This window comes from Colossoma macropomum, unplaced genomic scaffold (assembly GCF_904425465.1).
Source record: "Colossoma macropomum unplaced genomic scaffold, Colossoma_macropomum, whole genome shotgun sequence".
Classification (NCBI taxonomy): domain Eukaryota; kingdom Metazoa; phylum Chordata; class Actinopteri; order Characiformes; family Serrasalmidae; genus Colossoma; species Colossoma macropomum.
In genome coordinates, this window is record NW_023494798.1 from 30205848 (window position 1) to 30227660 (window position 21813).

General features: G+C 38.4%; 2 protein-coding genes across 2 annotated transcripts; both read left to right on the forward strand.

Moving 5' to 3' along the window:
• The first annotated feature begins 255 nt into the window (after positions 1-255).
• tbcb (tubulin folding cofactor B) lies at positions 256-12523 on the forward strand. Its single transcript, XM_036585092.1, has 7 exons — positions 256-438; positions 1862-2064; positions 3906-4049; positions 4288-4384; positions 7036-7227; positions 9146-9218; positions 10255-12523. Exons 2-7 carry the CDS (start codon positions 1945-1947, stop codon positions 10367-10369), a joined length of 741 nt encoding a protein of 246 aa, XP_036440985.1. The 5' UTR covers positions 256-438; positions 1862-1944; the 3' UTR covers positions 10370-12523.
• A 3427-nt stretch (positions 12524-15950) lies between these two features.
• Positions 15951-20785, forward strand: tmem123 (transmembrane protein 123). The gene is made up of 4 exons (XM_036585186.1): positions 15951-16254; positions 18131-18334; positions 19236-19392; positions 20165-20785. The coding sequence occupies exons 1-4, from the start codon at positions 16107-16109 to the stop codon at positions 20187-20189; spliced, it is 534 nt and encodes a 177-aa protein (XP_036441079.1). The 5' UTR covers positions 15951-16106; the 3' UTR covers positions 20190-20785.
• Positions 20786-21813: the final 1028 nt, after the last annotated feature.

Genomic DNA, 21813 nt, shown 5'->3' on the forward strand with positions numbered 1-21813 from the left:
TGGTTTCTATCAGCGCCACTGTAAAGGAATCCGAGTCTCTACAATGAACCATTTGACACCTGAACTGAATTAGAACTACAACTTAATACACTCTGAATTATTCAGAAATTTTGAAAATTTGGTGGAATTCCCCTTTAACAGAACAGTTAGTGTTCTTACTAGAGTGCACTAGGTAGTGTACTAGTGTGCAGGGCTCAGGTGGCCTATGGGAGCACAGCCAGATCCCCGCCCTGTCGCTTGTTTCTGATTGGGGTAAACGGAGGCGGGTGGGCGGAAAGTTCCAGAAGCGGCGACGAAAGATCCGTGTCGGTGTTAGCCAGTTAGCTTCAGAGGAGAGGGCGCAGTATAGACAGTCTGTGTCCAAAAGGCACGTTTTAGTTTTATCGTTGGGATTAAAAAGCAGCAAATTCAAGAATAAACCGAGAACGGAATTGTTGGGTGAGTTTTATAGCGTTAAAGTGCTCGCTATGCTAACCAGTGCTAACTTAGCTTAGCCGTTAGCAGGCAGGTGCGGCGGCTGGGCGGGTGTTTGGTAGCGTTGGCTGCATCAGTGAAACAGCGCTGACCACCGGCGGCAGCTAAGCTAACTTGTTTTCTGAGATTTTAAGACAAATTGGTGTAGTGTAGTGTTTCGATATCGATAATTCACGCGAGACTAAAGTCGACTGCGTGTTCCACCAGTTTCTTGTACGAGTTTTCATTGTTACTGCGTGTAGCTGATGCACCATTTAAGGTGGAACGGAAAAATCGTACAAGAAGCTGCGGAATAAGATGCTGACTTAGGCCTGTAAAAATGTCCAGATGTCCAGATAGGTTCTTACTGTCATTGCTGTGGGATAGTTGGCTAAGCTAACTAGTGTAGAGGATAAAATGACCATTCGCTGCCAGCATGTAGATGTAAACTGCTGTGTCTCGTTTCTCTCTGTCTCTGATGGGACCATGACTAAGAGGACAGGGGGTCCACTCAGTTTTAGGAAAGAATTGTCTTAATATAAAACCGTGGTTCCTTTGTAAACCTATTGCTATCTTAGGCTTTTAATAAAGCAGTAAAAACATCAGTAGACGTTTCATCCTAAAGGGGAATTTCACCAATTTTTAAAAACTCTGAGTAATTCAGTCCTTGAGATGTAAACAGAGTCATTCAGATTGGCTTGATGTGAAATGGTTCATTGTAGAGAAATCTGCTCACACAGATTTCTTTACAGTGGTCCTGATAGGAACCAGGGGTTACAACATCTACAACACAAATATATCCATTTTACTTGCTGTCCAAAACCACCAGTGAACCTACGCACGTCTGATGATGATGGTAGAATAGTCAAAATTCAGAAAGAATACGTTTTTCTTAGGGACTCTGCCATGAATGGATTAAAATAAGTGGATTAAAATACATTTTAGCCAAAACTTTATTACTAAACTATCATAAAAGAGTGTGTCAAACATCAGGTAGCATATATACAAAGCTATTTCATGTAATATTTTTATGTGAGGGCCCTTTCAGGGGTATTGAACTCTTCAGACGTCTGGTTCCTATTACCACAAGTGTGAACAGTTCTGACTCGGCAATCAGAGCATTTCACATCAGACCGCTCTGAATGACTGTTTTCATCTCAACCATTTAATTATGTAGATTTTTTTACAAATCGATGGAGTTCCCCTTCAAGGTCTAGAACTGTCCCACTCTTACTGTACACTGTAAGGGGAATAAAAGATTTTATAAGAGATATTTCAAGCTGTTATCTGATGATTTATATGATGTCAGTTTTATTTGGATTGAAAATGTATAGATTTACTCCACCAGGCTTATTTGGCTAAGCTGAGTTTGTTTCTCTTATTTTTTGCTCTCTTTTGTTTTTTACAGGGTTCCAGGTTTCCCTTTAAATCACAAGGAAAATTAGCAAAAGCCAGCCCCATTGATCAGAGATCAGGTTGGCAACTGGGAAAATGGACGAGAGTGTGACAGTGATCAGTAACCCGACGGTGTCTGTGCGTTTGACCAGCACCCTCAGCTCCTTCGAAGTGAACCGGAGATTCAACAGAGGGATCACAATCGCAGAGTTTAAGGTGGCCTGCATAGTTTAATCTTTACCAGCTCTGACTCACTTGATTCAGCTCCGGAAGGACTTGATTCAGTGTTGCAGAGTCTCCTGTGTTTTTCTCACTGAGTTTACAAGGACACTTCGCTATGCGTCAGAAAGCACCTCTGGTTGTTGCTTTTACTTCCAGCAGTGCTGAACAGCTGATACCAGTTCATTTTGCAATGCACATAAATTACAGTCTGTAATTTTCAGTCTTTTTTACTGTTTATTTGTGGAATTAAATATACTGGGGGGGAAAAAGCTCACCAGATTTGAGGAAGGCAGTCTGACATAACCATGCTTCAGCCAGTAGGAGATGGTCTGGTGTCGAGCATCAGTTGATGCTGAGCAAGATGGAGGGGAAGCGAATCGATTCTGTCTGCTCACCTTCAGAGCCGCCCCATCTAAGTCTAGTGCTGCGTTTACATGTCGCAGTTAAAACAGCATCACCAGTGAAAATGGATGATCATCAGAGCAGAGCTTTAGCAGTGTTAGTTCTTTATTGAAGCTGAAAAAAGGCAGGAGGAGGTTCTGTACTCTTGATTTTGTTGCTGTGTAATACAGGGTGTGTCTGGACTTACACAGTGAGGCGTTTGGCATCTGTGACTCCCAAAACATCAACATCCTGTAATGACGTGCCGAAGTGAAAACTTCTCGCCGAAACTGAATTTCAACACACGCCTGGACGAAAACCAAAAAAAAATGTCTTTCTCGTTTTAATTTATGTTTTTTAATAAACATATCATACATGAAATCAACAGGGTAGTAAAGACAATTCATTCTTAACGTTGTGAAGATCTAGTTAGAGCAGGATAAACTGAGCTGGCAATAAAGTTTACATAAAATAAATGTTAAATAAAGAATGGTGGGTCATCCGAGGAAAGAAGTTTCATTATTTTTTTTGTGATTCTTTGCAGTTTTTCTCTGTCGTTTGTATTGCATTTTTCCCGTAATTTTAAAAACAGTTTACAGAAAGTGTTAGTGGGGACTTTCTTTCTTTTCTGCTTGTGTTATTTTGCTGTGTTCTGCATATCAAGTTGTGTTTTTAAGGGAGTCAAACCGAGTTCTTGGCCGTTGCACTCACTCTTGAGGCTCGGGATGAACAGAGAGATAATAAAAACCTCTTATCTGCTGATCCTCATAGAAACTGTGATATAGTTTTCCTTGGCTGCCATTTTATTCACCCACTGTTTGCCTGTTATTAACCTGCTGTGCTGACAGGTGCAGGAGAGCAAAAGAAAAAAAAAAGGCAGTTGTAATCAGCGTTTCCTGTTTTTTTTTATCATTCTAGTCATTTCCCAAGTATTTAGTGTTGATACTAAGTTGTTTCTTTCTTTGTTTCTATTTTGTTTGTTTCTATTTCTTTTTTTCTCCCTCTCTTTAAGCCAGAGGCCAAGATTGCAGCTCTTCCGCTTTTCCCGAGTGAAATGTTTTGATGGCCGAAACTTTGTGCGTCCCAGAAATCCAGTTTGTTTAACTGCCATGATTGACAGCAGAAATTGGGGAAATTGAACTGGTGATGGAAAACTCTGCTGACCAAGTCTGACCATGTTGAACAGCGAATTTTCCTTTGCTGTTGAATTGTTGTCCGTCAACTGGTATAAATGCAGCACAAAGATCTATAAAAACTTAAATATCTTCTGTGGAAAAGAGCAGCAACTGCCAGCAACCTTTTTCACAAGTTTCACGATCGATGACGCTGCAAGAAAACAGCAACATGTGTCCATCTTTTTGACAGATATCACAGTGTCCTTGTGACGGTCACCTCAGTCTTTGTTACCTATGTCGTCCTTGTATTTATACTGTTCTGGTCTGTGTTTCCCTCAGAGCAAGCTGGAGCTCGTGATTGGCTGCCCTGCTGCCTCCATGGACCTTCAGTTGTTCAGCACCTCAGACAAGTTCTTGCAAAATCTTGATGATAATGAAGCTCTGTTGGGTTCCTACCCTGTAGATGATGACTGCAGAATACACGTAAGTCCGGACGGTTCTGGGAGGACATGACTTTAAATATTTGAAATTCTGGCTTCTGCCGCCTCAGTAATCAGAGTAAATCAAATCTTTGTCCTGTGCGAATGATTACTGGGTAGATAAAAGGGACCTGATGTTAGTTTATGAAAAGTCGGGACCACTTCGGACTGGCTTTGTTTAAGATAAGCTGATAAAGAAATTGTTTGGATATGGTAATAGTGAAGTTTTGTTGTAAATGCAGGTGATTGACCGCAGCGGTACTTTAACTGGAGCATTCAGTGATTTATCCAAGGTGGAGAAATATGAGATTTCTGAAGAAGCATATGAGAAGAGAGCAGGTAAGCCTCTTTCTGTGAATGTCTAAAGGAGCTGTTGTATGTGATGTTTCTGTTGATGTGGGCTGTTCTGCTGTAGATTGCTTGGTTATTTAATACATCATCACTGTTGGAATAAAATGCTCCAAAATAGTGATTTTTTTTTTTTTGAGGGGAAAAAAAATAGCTATTAATTTAAGTAAATGTAACAAGAAGTAGTTTTGATATGTTGGTCATGAAGTTTAACTTGATGGAAAGGGAAACTGGAGTTGTCAAATTATGCAAAGTAATAAAAACAGAAATTAGTCATTCTACAGAAACGTCCATTTTTTTTTTTTATCTGTCCATAGGAGTCACTTGTGTTACCAATCCTCATTGGTGTTGCACATAAGAAAGGTAACACCAGTGACGTTTTTAATAAAAAATGCATTTTACAAAATAGCTGCTACAGAGCATCAAACCACATGGTGTCAGTCATGGAACATCCATTAAAATATGACATTTAATCCAGTTTGATCCAGATTTTTTCACCATTACCTCAGAATAAAGTCGGTCACACCAGCGACTTCGACTAAAAGCTTCATATGAAATCATGAGCTAAATGAGAAAATCTCTGATAACTGAAAGACACAGTGGACTCACCATGTGCTTTTCTTCATAGATCCTCAGAAAATAGGTCAAAGGAAGTCAAGTGATGTCATCAGTGTGATTTTTATTTTAAAATAAGAGATTTTTTGTTATGCAGTAACACCAGTGACCTGACTCCTGAGGACAACTTTCATTATATATTTTATAATATGTATTTGGCATTTGTTTTCCATGTCATTTCATATATTTCATAGTCATGTATAGATTATTGCAGTTAAAATTACAGAAAAATGTGGGTTTTTTACCTCAAAATACGGCCTCAGCCTTTACACATGACTGTGAGGACGAGCTCTTCTGTGGTGCTTGGAATTCTTTATAATTGATTTAAAAACCAATATTGCTAAATTGATGCTCGAGAAGGTGTAATTATTAAAAATATCCTATTGTTTTATTTTAAAGTATAAATAAATTGTAACCCTAACATGTTTTTCAAGTGTAATATATCTGTAAATGCCAGGGACACAAAAATAGACTTATCTGTAGAATGACCCAAATTCAGAAATTTCAGAAATGGAGGTTGGAGGTTTTGTTGCATGTAATCATGTGATTTGTTGTTAGTCTGGCTTAGATGGCTAGTCTAACTGAAGTCTGATCATATAAAAAGCATGGTTTGATTGTCTTAGTCTGATTAAGGTCCTACCGACCAAAGCTTAGCAAGATAAAAACATATTGGATGTAAACATGAATGCTTAGATCGCTCTCCAGTCTAGATCGATCAGAGTTTGCGCAATATTTTACAGCACCTCCTGCAGTGTTATTGTATTGTGCGTGATGAAGAGCATGTTTCATGGCATCGTCAAGTCCAGGGGTGTGAAAAAAAAAAAACCTTTTGTACTTTATTATACTTAAATGTCAATTTTATTGTCATTCCATCTATGTACAAGTACACAGTGGAGCGAAATTACGTTCCTCCAGGAACAACAAGGTGCAACAAGGAACAAAAAGTACAAAATTAAAAAGTGTATTTGTACTTTACTGTGAATATTTGTACTTTACCTAAATATTATTGAAATCGAATACTTGTTCTTTTACTGAAAATACATTTGCAAGAAAAAGGTATTTTACTCCTTACGTTTTCATTTAGATACTCATTACAAATCTCATAGGTTGAGATTTTTTCACTTTTTTAAAGTTTTTTATTTTTTGCTTATCAGTTCAAATTTGTTTCACGATTTTATTAAAACATTGTCAGTGTAATCATACCAGTGTAAAATAAAACTATCCAACACTTCTAGTTTATTTGTTTAAATATTAGTTGGACGCTCCTGGTCAGTTACTTATTTTGTTGATTGTCTAAATGAAAATAAGTAACTTGTCCTCTATGAAAGGAAAGCAGTCTTCTGCACATTGTAATGCACAATTATTGTTTATTTGCTTAATGGAATATATTGGAACAAAATGTTGCCTGTGCAAAAGTTATGGCACATACTATTTTTTTTTCTTCAATGTGTTAAACTCGGCACAAAAATAGAACTTGCACTAAAATTTGCTGAAAAAATATGCATTAAAATGTGATGACTGTGCTTGGGTATATTCAAATGTAGTCACTTAATCATTTTTTAAAGTATATTTTTTACTCTATATTTGTAAATAAGTAAGATTTTGACACAGTTGCCCATAAGTTCACTGAAGTGCATTTCCTCTGTACTTTTTCCATCCCTAATAAAAGTCAAACTATGCCGTGTAAATGGGGCAATAGATGAACTAGTCTTTCATACAAGTCATATAAACTTCTGGACTTGGTCCATTTTTTAGACTAAGAACTTAGTATTAGTTTAGATTATTGTGTTCATGTAAAGTAACTTGTTTGTCCAAAACATTATGCTAAAGACAAGGTGCGATATGAGAATTATACTTTACTAAAGTCTCCCGAGTTTTATGATGTTTACTTTCAGTCTGAACGTACTGGAGCACTGGAGCTTGTTTGATTTTGCCTTTTCCTTTAATGACCGTGATGTATAATGTTCAAACATATGAGTGTTGACCTTTGAAACGCACCATGATTTAATGATGCCGACTTTTCTCAGACTCGCTGCGGACTTTCAAAAAGAACATGAAGGTGGGACGCTTTAACGAGGAGAACATGGCCAAGCATGAGGAGGCACAAGCGCAGAAAGAGGAAGAGGAGAAAGCTGCATTGGCCTCTATCACTGTCGGAAAGCGCTGTCAGGTTCAAGTCGCCGGACAGCCCACTAAGATCGGCACAGTTATGTTCGTGGGTGAGTCTGGCTGAAGCTTATCCTCATTTTTCTCCCCCCACTGATCCTGAACTAAGGTCTTCAGTAGATTTCTGATTGAACAACAATGTCTTTTGTTTATGCTCTTACTCAGCAGTCACATTTGATTGAGAAATACATTGTGTGGTCTAGTTAAAATGTGGGTAAGGGGGTCATGTGGTTGAATATTTAGGCTTTGGGCGTCGCTACATTCAGCCTGGCCACAGTTCAGCTGATGGTGGTCAACCACGTTGAGCAATTGTCTCCACCATGAATGAAAAACAGTTGGGATTAATATCCCTTTGACAGACTGACTCTCACTCTCCCACTCACTGAGTGAATCAGACACAGCGGTGCTGCTGGAGTTTTTGAACACTGTGTCCACTCACTGTCCACTCTATTAGACACTCCTACCTTGTTGGTCCACCTTGTAGATGTAAAATCAGAGACAGTAGCTCATGTGTGTCAGCATAGTTTGTGTTGGTCATCCTGTTGGCTGGATATTTTTGGTTGGTGGACTATTCTCAGTCCAGCAGTGACACTGAGGTGTTTAAAAACTCCAGCAGCACTGCTATGTCTGATCCACTCAGACCAGCACAACACACACTAACACACCACCACCATGCCAGTGTCACTGCAGTGCTGAGAATGATCCACCACCCGAATAGTACCTGCTCTGTGAGGGTCCATGGGGGTCCTGACCACTGAAGAACAGGGTAAAAGGGGGCTAACAAAGTATGCAGAGAAACAGATGGACTACAGTCTGTAACTGTAGAACTACAAAGTGCACCTATAGTAAGTGGAGCTGATAAAATGTACAATGAGCACAGAAACAAGGAGGTGGTCATAATGATGTTATGCCTGATCGGTGTAGAAGTGTGGTTTGGAACACAGCCAGAAGAATTTTTTAACCTGTCTCTGATTCTCATTCAACTCATTGGGTTGAAATAATAGCTTGTTTTCTTGAGATTTTAATTTAGTAATCAGGAATGTCTAAAAACTAAAATTTGTGTTATTGCTTTTTGAGAAAATGTGTGATTTTTACATAATGAATAAAAAATTGAGACCATAAGTAACTTATTGGCTTACAATATGGACACACATTCGTTTGGTGGTTTGGGCTGAACTTGCGTTCTGTGCCGAGTGTGTTTTCAATTTGAGTGCTTGTCGTTTGACCTTATTGTGAATGAGTCCTCTTAGTTCTGTGCAGCATTACCATTTAAACTAGTTTAAAAAAAGACATGCAGAATGTCGAGATATGTTGGTCAGTTAGCTGACAGCCTGGTCTGTATTAATAATGTATTTAACAAGAATGAAGGGCTTAATAAGTAGCACTTAGTAAGATAACACGTAGTACTTTTGATGTAGAAAAATGATAATTTTATTTCTCCTATTTCCTCCTGGAGCAAAGGAACTGTTTTTTCATAAAGATATCTTGTTATGCAGTAGGTTCCAAAACATACGCACACAAGTAAAAAGTAACATGTAAAGCTGGTTAAAAAGATAAATGACGAGTTAAAATGTCTGATATAAAATCAGTTTGAAGTTGAATTAGTCTAAGTATGTCTGATTGTCCAACTGCTAGGCTTGTTTGTTGGAGCACTTTGATGGTCATATGGGTAAGACCTGGTGTGCTTTCTAACATAGGCTGACAAAATATTATTTATATTTGAGATTTATAGATTTATATTTGATTGTTGGAAGCAAATTTTAAGACCCCCCCCCCACAAAACAGTCTGAATACAGTATCATGGTATGGTAACTGTAATGTTTCTGTATGTTATTTAAAAATACTTCAGAGTTGAGGAAATAGCTTTTGACATTTTTGCATATGTTAAGCATCTTTTGCCCACTAGGCAGTTTAAAACAGTCTTTTACAAAGTTTTTGAGAATTCCCTAATGTGTATCCCCCTGTCTTCAGGTACGACAGATTTCAAACCAGGCTACTGGGTGGGTGTGAAATATGATGAGCCTCTTGGGAAAAACGATGGCAGGTCAGTAACTCCTTCACACGTTTTCTTTACACCTCAGTTATTTTACAGCGTGCTTCAGGAAGGTATAAACTGAGTCTAAAGCTGGCAGCATGACGTCTATATGAGTGAATTGTTATAGATGTTGCACAACAAGAATGATTTTTAGTTTTGGGAATAGTAATAAGAAAAACTTAACTGTAATGTATTAATTCGCTGGTTATTTCAGCTTGTTTTGAACAAACATTTCATTATTCATAATTTAATGTAGAAACAGCTTAGTCTGAAAGACATAGTGACAAAAACAGCTTGTTTAATCTAACCCTGCATTCACACCGGCATCGCATCTTGTCGCCCAAATCGCTGATCGCTCATCGCCTGTGGGCGTTTTTGAACTCGAGCGGACTGTTGATTGCCATGGTTTCACTGACGCCAAGCACAAATCAGATGCCTTTCCCGTTAGAATTAAAAATCCTGTGAGAAATCGCTTGTGTGCTTGTTTTTATATAATCCCCTGTGTCTGTGCAATCAGTATGTGAGGAAAACGCTATTTGGTCTTTGCGATTACTGTCTGTTTGCGACGAAAGCACCTAAGCCATTATCCACCTGTAGTAGGAATAATTATCTAGGAACCAAAAACGGAGCATAGCGTTTCACAGTGGTGGAGATAAAGCGCGTACTAAGCTGCTCAGTGCTCATTGGTGATCGCCACATCGCTTCGTTCTTTATTTGCATAAAGTTAAACTCCGCTTAATTTTGTTGCGTCGCTGACTCCGCCCACTTCTCATCACCAACGTTCGTGCCGCCTCCTGTCGCTGGAAATCACCAGCTCTCATTGAAAATGAATGACCTCCGGCCGTTTTGACACATTGCGTTGCTGCCGGTGTGAATGCAGGGTATGGGATGAAGAGAGGCTGAAAAGGGTTATGTAAAAATTAATTATGGATGTTTTTGGTACACAAACTCTATGAAACCTCAAAATGGACCTCAAAAACGTTTTCTTTTCCCTTTCCATATTAAAATGACTGCTCATCTCATTATGAACACATCTCTGTTTCAGTGTGAATGGGAAGCAGTACTTTGAGTGTGCGCCAAAGTACGGTGCATTTGTGAAGCCTCTGTCCGTGACTGTGGGAGACTTTCCGGAGGAAGACTATGGCCTGGATGAGATGTAGACTTCATTTTCTGAAGGGCTGTCAGGCTGAAAAAAACCCAAAACGCCGCCTGTAAGGATGAACTCTGACTCTGGGCAGTGTAGTATCAGCCTGCGACTGAACGTTTTTTCCTCTGTTATCACAACTAATCATTGTTTAGTTTTCGGCCCGTCTGTAACAGGCCGAAAAAGTGGCCTTCACACAATCAAGAAACCATGCGTTAAGTTAATTCTTTGCAAACTAAAACAGTGATTTTTGATGACTTCTGCGCTGAGGCCACTGGCGGAGAGCCGTTTATTAGTTGAGGACAGGAGAAGGCGCTAAGTTAACCAACAGGCAAATCAGCTGAGCCTGAATTAGCAGATCGATTGTTCTTTGCGAAGCGTTTTGCCGCATGTTGGTTGTGCATTTTTTTATTTCTGAAGTGTTTTGCTTAACATAAGTGTTTTCTGACTCGTCATCCTCAGCAGCTCCTTTTAATAAAAAGGGGAAGTCCAGCGATTTTTCAAAATTTCTGCACAGTTTAGTCATTGAGCTGTAAACAAAGTCATTTAAAGTGGTAGAGAAATGAACAGATTCAGATTTCTTTACAGTGGTGGTGACAGGAACCAGGGGTCACAATGTCTACAACACAAATATAGCCGTTTTATATTTACTATCCAAAATGACAAAGGAACCTACACCTCTTCTGAGTTTTTATATGTGATGGTGATAGCAAAATAGTGATAAACCCCCTTAATAATAACCCCCTTGATAACCCCCTTGATAAACTTGCTCTGCAAGTACCTCTCCACTATGAATTGATTTTTAAAAATATGTTTTAGGTCAAAATCTGATCAGTTAAACTGTGGTAAAACAATGTCTCGAACATCAGGCAGCGCACTTGTACCGTTTTGTTTAATAACTGTTTTTGAGCTATATTTTAGAAGTCTTAAGACTCTTCAGACGGCTGGTTCCATTCACCCCCCCCTGTGTCTCCGTAAGAATGGTTTATTTTACATCAAACCATTTTAAATGACAATGTAATTATGCAGATTCTTTTGCAGATTTTGTTTTCAAATGTATGTATGTATAATATGTATAAACATTTTTGGACATTCTAACAGACTGTTTAGAAAAAAAGTCCTTGATTTTCCATGCTTGTATTTTTGTCCCCTCATCTAGATGTTAATAGTGCACTACCTTGTCTGTTTCTTTGTTTCACTTCTTGTGGTTTCAGAGCAAATAATCTGTGTTTGGCTCTTCAGATGAATCACATAACAAGTCTCAGCCTTACAGTAAATACAGACACAGGACAGTGATTTGTTCCCCTACAGAATAAAGAGGTTTTGCACAGCAGATTCTGAATGGAGACTTGAGGAGGTAGCTGCTCTGTAAGTTTACAAGTTGCACTAATGCATGAACCTGCCTTAATTTCAGCACCGAATAAAGAGGTAATGTTTTCGGTTGGCCAGCAGGCAGTCCACCATTCCCTGTTTCACTGCATAGTTTCAGCACCAAAAGTGAAAACAGCTTTCTGACCAATGTCCAGCTTCCACTGGGTCACTATTCACCAGTTAGGATACATAAAATAATGTGGATTAAGTCACTTTTGCAATCCTGAGTGGTTTTACTTTTTTTTTGTCTTGTGGATTTCAACTCAAGGTAGTTAGTGAGCCACAATGTAAAGACAAGCCAAACACACAGCGGCAGTGCTGAAATAAAACTGAATGTTTTGTACGTGTTGGAACTTGAATGTTTGTGGTGAAACCTCGAAGTTTAGTAGTTTTGAATTGAGCTTTTAATGTACCTGTGCAGTGTCAGCCATGCAGATACATTGAAGTCTTCTGTAAAGCACCATAAGCGAATCTCCTGAAATCTATATTTGCATCATTTAAAAGCTTTCCATTTTGGGCTTGTCGTTTTTTATTTGCATTTTTATTTAAAACATGTCTGAGCTCGACACTGTCTGATTCACTCTCAGTGGTTCCAGTAGACTAAATTTGTTTAAACACCGAAAAATCTGCTGTCTCAGCGTTTTGTATGCCAGAATGTGATCATGGCTTCTGCTAGAATAAACAACCAACATGAAAAGCTTGCAAATACTTGTGGTGACTGTGATGAACTTGTTCAGTAGGCAGAGGGATTCATAAACTGTCATAATTATTCAATTAAAAAAACCTGATTATGATTGACCTTTTTATGTATCGACAGGTTTTTCATGATGATAATGCATTAAATCCTACTGCTCTCTCTCTCTCTTACAGTAAGAGAGAGCCTGATAGACACACCCACTTACAGTGAGGGAGGACAGGTATTCAGATATGTTTGGTTTTTTGTTATATAATATATTTCCAGTGCATAAATCCACTTCAGATTTGCATACATAATGTCCTTTGACTTTGTACTTATGATCTAAAAAGTATGTATTCATAACTATAAACAAATATGTTTAAAACACATTCAGACGCCACAAATAAGTGACATTAGTACTTTATTGCAAAGCCAGTGTTGGGAGTTATGGCTTTGAGACGTCTACAGTAAGAAGGAATTCACTTTTTCCGTCATGGTGGTTCAGTTTTGGTGCTTTTCTTTTGAAAAACTGTCTTCAGTACAATAATTCATGTGCAAAACTGAAACCGTTAAAGATCAGTTCTTCAGTAGTTTATTGCAAATTGAATATTGCCAAAAATAAATAAATAAAGCTATTCTGTGTGACGGGGTGAACATGTTATATGTTGTTGGAAAAAACTCTCTTAAAACTGGCAAAAAACTTTGTTTACTTTTAGTGTAAGTGTTTATTCCAAGCAATTTTGAAGCATTTCTATTCCTCCTTTCCTCATGACACACAGTGTAAAGCTGCTGAGCTCAAATGATGTAGAAACTTTGATTTCTTCGATGTAGAAATTGGAGAAAAAATGGATCCTATTTTACCATTTTTAACAATGATAAACTATGTGTTTCATATATTTAAGCTTGAATTTGTTTACTTGCAGCCCATCAGCACATTTCTGTCTTTAATATAAGGCACCAAGTGGCACTCTCTTTAATGGAATCATTTTTTTTTGTGTTTTATAATAATATTAATCTTTATTTAGCACTTTTCATGCTGGTGGCAGCTCGAAGTGCTTTACAGACAGGTGACAAAGCTTAACAGTAGTAGAAGAAATCATGACTTAATTTAAAATCGTAAAAGACGGGGTCGTTATACAGAAACGTCCACTTTTCTATCTGTCCATAGGTGTCAGTAGTGTTACCAATCCTCATTGGTGTTACACATAAGAAAGGCAACACCAGAGACATTTTTAATGAATTTTAATAAATTTTAATAAAGTCGGTCACACCAGCGACTTCAGCTAAAATCTTCATGTGAAATCATGAGCTGAATGAGAAAATCTCTGATAACTGAAAGACACAGTGGACTCACCATGTGCTTTTCTTCATAGATCCTCAGAAAACAGGTAAAAGGAAGTCCAGTGATGTCATCAGTGTGATTTTTATTTCAAAATAAGAGATTTTGTTACGAAGTAACACTAGTGACACGACTCCTTCGGACCACAACTTTCATTATATATTGTATAATATTTATTTGGGGTATGTTTTCTTCAGATATTTCATAGTCACATATAGATTATTGCAGTTAAAATTACAGAAAAAATGTGGTTTTTTTACCTCAAAATATGGCCTCAGCCTTTACACATGACTGTGAGGACGAGCTCTTCTGTGATGCTTAGAATTCTGTATAATTGATTTACAAACCAATATTGCTGAATTGACGACTCAAGAAATGTTTTATTTTAAAATATAAATAATTTGTAACCCTAACCTGTTTTTCAAGTGTAATATATCTGTAAACGCTAGGGACACAAAAATGGAGGTTTCTGTAGAGTAACACAAATGAAAAAATAAATACTGAAAGACGCAGAGTTTTAATTGAACGTTGCGTTAAAGAGATGCATTTTTCATTGTTTCTTAAAAATGAGCTCTGAGCTTGACTGTCTAATAAAAGGTGAATTGAGTTCCACAGTTTAGAAGCAGAATAACTGAAAGAGTCTCTACGTTTTCTGTATTTTACAGAAGGTGTTTTCAGAAGGTCAGTATCTGCAGATCTAAGATCACGTGCTGGAACATAAACAGACAGACACTCTGTGATGTAAGTGGTGCTTTAAGGTCATTTAGAGCCTTAAAAACTAGTAGCAGAACTTTAAAACCTATCCTGAACAATACAGATAGCCCAGTCTTTTAAAGCGGGAATGATCTGATCTCTCTGTTTTGTCTTTGTTAGGATGCTGATGCTTTTCGTACGAGTTATTAAGGATGTATTGTTTTCTTAGGAAGTCCAGTAAGAAGATCATTACAGTGATCGACTCTGCTTGTAACAAATGCATGAACAAGTTTCTCTGCGTCGCTCTGAGAGAGAAAAGGCCGAACTTCAGCGATATTTCTCAACTGAGCTACTTTAGTGACTGAGTCTAAGATCACACCCAGGTTTCGTGCTTCAGGTTTGGTATACGAAGCCAAAGATATATAAAGCCGAGCTTCTCGTAAATCAGCCTGCTCTGAGTTTTAGTAACGAAGATCAGTATTTCAGTTTTTTCATGATTTGTAGAATTTTTTTGGACGTCCACTGAGAAATACCTGACACACAGCTGGTAAGTATGTATTTTTTGTTTTTTAATGAAGTCTTTATAAAGAGGCACTTCAAAATTTCTGTATGATTGAAGGCTTAAGATGTAAACAAAGTCATTCAGAGTGGTTTGGTGTGAAATGCTCTGTTCTAGAGAAACCATCTCTAAAAGCTCCCTCACAGAAGGTTGCCAAACAAATCAAGTTATAAATGCTTTAGCTGAAGGCTGAGACAGCGTCTTATGTTCATTTTGAAACAAGGTTTTGGTTGAAAACAACTTTCAAATTGTGTTCATTGCAGAGAGATGCTTGGAGGGTGTTAAAGGCAAAATAGTCGTCAAAGAAAATTTAATTTTTCTTTTTCTTTTATTTTAAGATTTACCGCTGTTTTACCATCAACATTACATATCAAACTCAATAGACATGTTGGTTCACTGGTGGTTCGTGTTGTAGTCATGGTGACCCCTGGTTCCCATCACCACCACTGTAAAGAAATCTGAGTCAAGTTTCTCTAGATTTTGAAAACAAACCACTCTGAATGACTTTGTTTACATCTTAAAGCTGTTGTAGTTAAGAGAGTACGGTGCTGTGAAAAAGTATTTGCCCCTTTTCAATTTCTTCTATTTTTGCATATTTGTCACACTTGAATGTTTCAGATCATCTGACTACTTTTAATATTAGACTAAGATAACATAAGTACACACAAAATACTGTTTTTAAATGTTGGATTCATTTATTGAAGGAAAAAATGCTGTTCAGACGTACCTGGCCCCAAGTGAAAAAGTAATAACCCCTTTAGCTACTAAATCAGCAAGTTAACCAAATTGAATTGACTATTGGGTTCAGTTTCAGTAGCTACACCCAGGCATGATCACTGCCAGACCTGCTCAATGCCACGTTCAAAAGCGATTCAAATACAGATGCAAAACAAAGTCAATTATGCAGAAATTTAGAAAAGTTGGTGGAATTGCCCTTTAAAGCCGTTGTAGTTTGGAGAGTAACTGGGGATGCTTTTGAAAGACTCTGCATGGTTGCCTTTTGTTCAGTCAAAATTAATCGTCAAAATAATCGGTAGATTCGTCGATTACTGATATAATCGGCCGGCCTGTGGCCTCGGCTGCAGACAGGACTGACTGTGGGGTCAGGAGAGTAGATGAGAGCAGCGTCTCACAGCAGCGGGGTTTTTTCTTTCTTCACTTCTCTCTTCTTTTCCTTCCTTTTCTGTAAACGTCATCGGCCCGTGGTGAGAATGGAGGCACATTTAATCCTCCGCTTCTGCCTCGTTTTCTTCCAGATGTGGGGTAGGACCAAAGTCTCTTATCTTCTCCGGCACTTTAATGAAAAGTGTCCTTTTTTGTGGCGGAGCTTTTCTGTGCCGAACTGTTTTCTCTGAACGAGCTGAGCTTCACGCGCCGTCTGTGTCGAGGTGATCAGAGAACCAGGAACAGCCTCGATTACCGAGCGTGACTGCAGTAAAAGTGAAGCGGCGACCAAAATCAACCGGAGTGTAAAACAGTGTACGAGGCCTAAGTTGTTCGAATTTTGCCGTTCCACCTTAAAGTCCACCTTAAGTCAGGTAATTATTCGCCAGCTTTACAAAGTCCAGCTTAAGTCAGCTTCCTATTCGCCAGATTCTTGTTCGAATTTTCCGTTCCACCTTAAATGGTGCAGCGGTCACAGGAGGCCCGAGGATGTAGCTGCTGCACCATTTAAGGTGGAACGCCAAAATCTGAACAAGAAGCTGGTGAATAGGAAGCTGACTTAAGGTGGACTTTCCCAAAGCTGGTGAAAAAGAAGTTGGCTTAAGGTGGACCGTCAAAATTTGAAAAAGAAGCTGAAGGTTAGGAAGCTCAATTAAGGTGGACTTCCTGGTGGACCATCAAAATTTGAAAAAGAAACTGAATTAAGGTGGACTTTATAAAGCTGGTGAATAATTAGCTGACATAAGGTGGGCTTTAAGGTGGACCATCAAAATCTGAAAAAGAAGCTGAATTAAGGTGGACTTCATGGTGGACCGTCAAAATTTGAATAAGAAGCTGAATTAAGGTGGGCTTTAAGGTGGACCATCAAAATTTAAAAAAAAACTGAATTAAGGTGGACTTTATAAAGCCGGTGAATAATTAGCTGACGTAAGGTGGGCTTTAAGGTGGACCGTCAAAATTTGAAAAAGAAGCTGTCGAATAGAAAGTTGACTTAAGGTGGACTTGATTGGTCTGAAATGATGAAATGTTCTTTAGTTATAGTTTGGATGAATGTCTAACAGCACCTCTATGATTTTTGCTTAAATATAAGATTAGTTATCATATCTTTTTTTTAATGTGACTAAATAACTGAATTTGTAATGATAAGTGATTAAAAACTCATTAGTAGGACTGGTAGGACCTTCTTTTAAACAAAAAAAAAATATTGAGTTAAAATCACATTTCTTTAAATAATAATGTTATCTGCAATTTAAATATAATATATGATATATAATTATTTCTGTGTACATGTGTATACATTCAGCCATACGCAGACGTTTGAACACCCCTGGTTATATTCCATGTTTTGTTGATTTTCCAAGTGAAAACACATCATCTGCAGAGAACACACTTAAACATGGCAAATTACTGCTAGTTTTACTGCACAGTTTCTATTTATTTGCTGAGTTTAACATCTTGGAATAAAATCAGGAAATAAATGGTAATTGTGCATTAAAATATCGCTGCTGTCGGAGGAAAACCTCCTATCTCCATTTCTGTCGTTTTTCAGTTTTTGACATAATTTGAAAATGCCTGTCGCTCTTTACATTGCATGTAAATTTCATGAAGGGACCAATAGAAACGGCCCAAAATTACTTGGAAAAAAATTTCTGGTTCCATTGACTTACATTGAAAGTAAAGTATGTTTTTTCTTCTCCTGTAAAGTTACCATTTTGGAGATACAAAGTTTTTTCCTGACAGCATTGATATGCAGAAGTGTGTTTACTGTGGAGGATGTGGTCACTTAGTTTCACGTAGAAAATCAACCACACGTGGAATGCCCAAACCTATTTTTTTTAATAAGGGTAAAGATTCAAGAAAATTCTTTTTCATCAGATGAGCTCAAAAACTCAGACTAAAGGAAATTTTCATTTTACATATGGACTTTAATGGGCTAATGGATAAACCACTGACCTGTCATTTTCTGTCCTTCTAGATTTGTCAGCTTCTCAGCAGTTGAATAATAACAGGACGGATGTAAACAGCACAGCAGCAGCGCATTTCACTGCTGAAGAGAAGCCAGTGACCATCACAGCTGTGGTCAATCATTCTCATTCATCAGAATTAATAACAAACACTGGACGCGTGACGACTGCTGGACCAGCGTCCACCAAAACCCATCCTCTAGTTCCTACGACAGGTATGAAGGAGTTTTCATTCACATTCATGCCACGTATGTAGGAAACGATCTGAAACCGTCTGGTCATATTAGTGACCAGAATCATCACAGTTTTCAAACAATGTCAATAAAAATGTATTGAAAATGTTTACGTCACTAAAACACACTGGGATCATTTCACTACAGGTAGCGTGTTGATAAACCTCTTTCTTTCTATCTTCCTTCCTTCCGTCCCTCCCTCACTTCTGTCCCTTCCTTCCTTTCTTTTCTTCCGTCCCTCCCTTCCTGTATTTCTTCCATCCCTCCCTTCCTTCCTTCCGTCCCTCTCTTCCTTCCATCCCTCCCTCCCTTCCTTCCTTTCTTCCGTCCCTCCCTTCATTCCTTTCTTCTGTCTCTTCCTTCCTTTCCGTCCCTTCCTTCCTTTATTTCTTCCTGCTGTCCCTCCCTTCCATCCATCCCTCCCGTCCTTCCTTCCGTTTCTTCTTTCTGTCCCTCCCTTTATTTCTTCCTTCATTCTTCCTTCCGTCCCTCCCTTCCTTCCATCCTTCCCATCCTTCCATCCCTCCCGTCCTTCCTTCCTTCCTTCCTTCCATCCCTCCCTCCTTCCCCTCCATCCCTCCTTCATTAAATAAATGATCCTTAGCACTACTGCTGTCTCCTGTTGAGATGTAAACTGTAGGAGATATTAGCTGTAGACTACTTGTACTGTGATGGTAATCATACATAATTATTGGAATTATTAAAGTGATCCAAGATGATTATCACTATTTTATTGTGATCATTAACAGCAGTTCCATCCCGACTACATGTATAGGTGTTTTCAAATAGCCCTGATTTATTTACACCTTTCAGTTTCAGGCCCTGTGCTGTTTGTTTGTTTGTTTGTTCATTCATTCATTCATTTATTCATTCATATATGCAGGTGTTTCACCGAGCAGCCCAGCCCACAACCCCACGGGCCACCACTTCCATGCGGGTAGTTTTGTGGGTGGTATGATATTGGCCCTTGTTTTAACACTGGCCATCTCTCTGGCCTACAGACTGGCCTGTTCTCACCGGACAGTGAGCTACAGAGCACTGTAAGTACTGTTAGTCCTGTTGGTTTGACAAAATGGGGAATTCCACTTTTCACAATTTCTGGATAATTCAGTCTTTGGGATTAAACAAAGTCATTCAGAGTGTTTTGTTGTGAATGGTTCACTGTAGAGAAACTTACAGACTCAGATTTCTTTACAGTGGTGCTGATAGGAACCAGGGGTCGCACTGTCTGCAACACAAATGTAGTCATTTTATTTACTATCCAAAACCACCAGTGAACCTACACGAGTCTTCTGAGTTTAATATGTAATGTTGATGATGGTAAAACAGTGATAAACCTGAAAAAAATTCTTCTTTGTGGACTATTTAGCCTCACAACACCCTGACTGTAAAAAAAATACATTTTAGAGTAAAACCTCTCGAAACGATCAGGCAAATCATTCATAATGATTTCAAGTAATAACTTTCTAAGAATGAGCTTTTAGAGGCATTAAACTCTACAGACGTCTGGTTCCTATCACCACCACTGTGAACAACTCTGACTTGGTAAGTTTCTCTAGAACCAGCATTTCACACCAAACCACTCTGAATGACTATGTTTACATCTTAACGATTAAATTCTACAGAAAATTGTGAAAAATCGGTGGAATTCCCCTTTAAAACGATCATCTCAAACAGACGTGCTTATGTAGTTTCTGACATTGCGACACATTTATAAACATGGACAAAGTAACAGAAAAAAAGCTGTTTAGCTGTGCAGCTGCAGATCTGTCAGTTTTTACATTATATTCATGATATTGTTTTCTCTTTCAGTGGAGAACATGATGCCATCATATAACAGTGGAACTGTTGGAGAGCTTGGCTGCTGTTTTGAAAGCGTGTTTATTGTGGGAAAGAACTCTGAGGTCGTATTGTTGTGCTACAGGATATGTTCCAGAGTCTGGTACTAATTAATAGCTTTTACAGAAAAGCTTTGTTTGGGTTCTTCTGGACTTTAGGCCTCATTGACCTTTCTGTATGTGATTGTGCAATAGCCGGGGGAATCACAGATCAGTGTGGTTTATTACTGATAGTGTGCTGTTTAGCTGTCTGGCCTGAAATGCTCCATTTCATTCAGTCTATTAAGAAACTGCAGCGCCCAACAAAACACAATGTTGAAGTGCCCCATTAACTACAAACGACATTTATTTTCACAGATACGGTGCCGTATTACAGAAACCTTAGGCTTAGTCACCATGACAACTTCACTTAGGACTGAATTTAGGACAGAAACTATTACAGAACAGCAGTTCTTAAGTTCATAATCTTATCCTAATTCAAGATAAGAAAACCGCATTACAGAAACATCCTAACTAGACAGAATCTCCTAAATTCTGCCTTAACTTTAAGATAAACCCCAGAAGTGTCTTAACTTCTGTTTTAACTGTCTGTTTCTGTTGTTTTATGCAGTGTCAGGCAGCACAGTTCACTATAACTGGCATAATGACGCTACATCTATGTACGCTGAAAACTGCTTTGACTTGTGAGGGTTTTGTGTTTTAAAACTCCAGACGCTGCAGACTCGATCTCCACCACCCCGACTTATTACCTTCATGTGTGAATGTTGAGAAAACTCGTCTGATAAGTAAGATATTACAGTGATGGTGGTGAATAATGAGGAGACCGAGCTGAACGTGTGTCTGTTTCACTAGGAGGAATAACGTTAGCGCGCTCGGCTAAAGCTTTTGGGAAATGAAACTGAAACTGCAAAGCGGCGATGCTCTGATAAACAGCACGAAGCGCTGACACAACGTTCTTAACTTTCTTTTTTGTGCTTCATTGTTAATGTTAATGTTAATGTTAGCAGTCTGGCAAACTAGCTTGATTACTTTGATTATGTGTTTACATTTCAGCTGTGCGCGTGTGGTCAGTTGCTAGGTAACAGACATGACAGTTGATTGTCGACTTCGATCGAGTAAGTTAAGATTTCCTCACTTGAGATAAGATTCTGTAAGATAAGATTCCGGAATTAAGATCAGATTTGCTTCTGTAATACAAATTTGTGAAAAATCTTATCTTGACCTGTCAGATCTTAAGTTAAGACAAAAAGATAAGACAAAGGAGGTGTCTTTATTACGGCCCCTGGTGTAGTTTTTTGTTGTATAATTGAACTAAGGTTAGCATGATGGCAAATTCATTGTTGTTTCTAATCAGCTACTTTAGCTACAACATTTGCGTCGCATTTTAAATTGGAAACTCAAATCTGGGGCCGTATTACAGAAACTTCCTATCTTTTTGTCTTAACTTCAGATCTGACAGGTCAAGATAAGATATTTCGAAAATTCGTATTACAGAAGCAAATCTGATCTTAATTTAAGAATCTTACAGCATCTTTTCTTACCTCAAGTCAGGAAATCTTAACTTAATCGATTGAAGTCGACAGTCAGCTGTCGCGTCTGTTACCTAGCAACTGACCATACCAA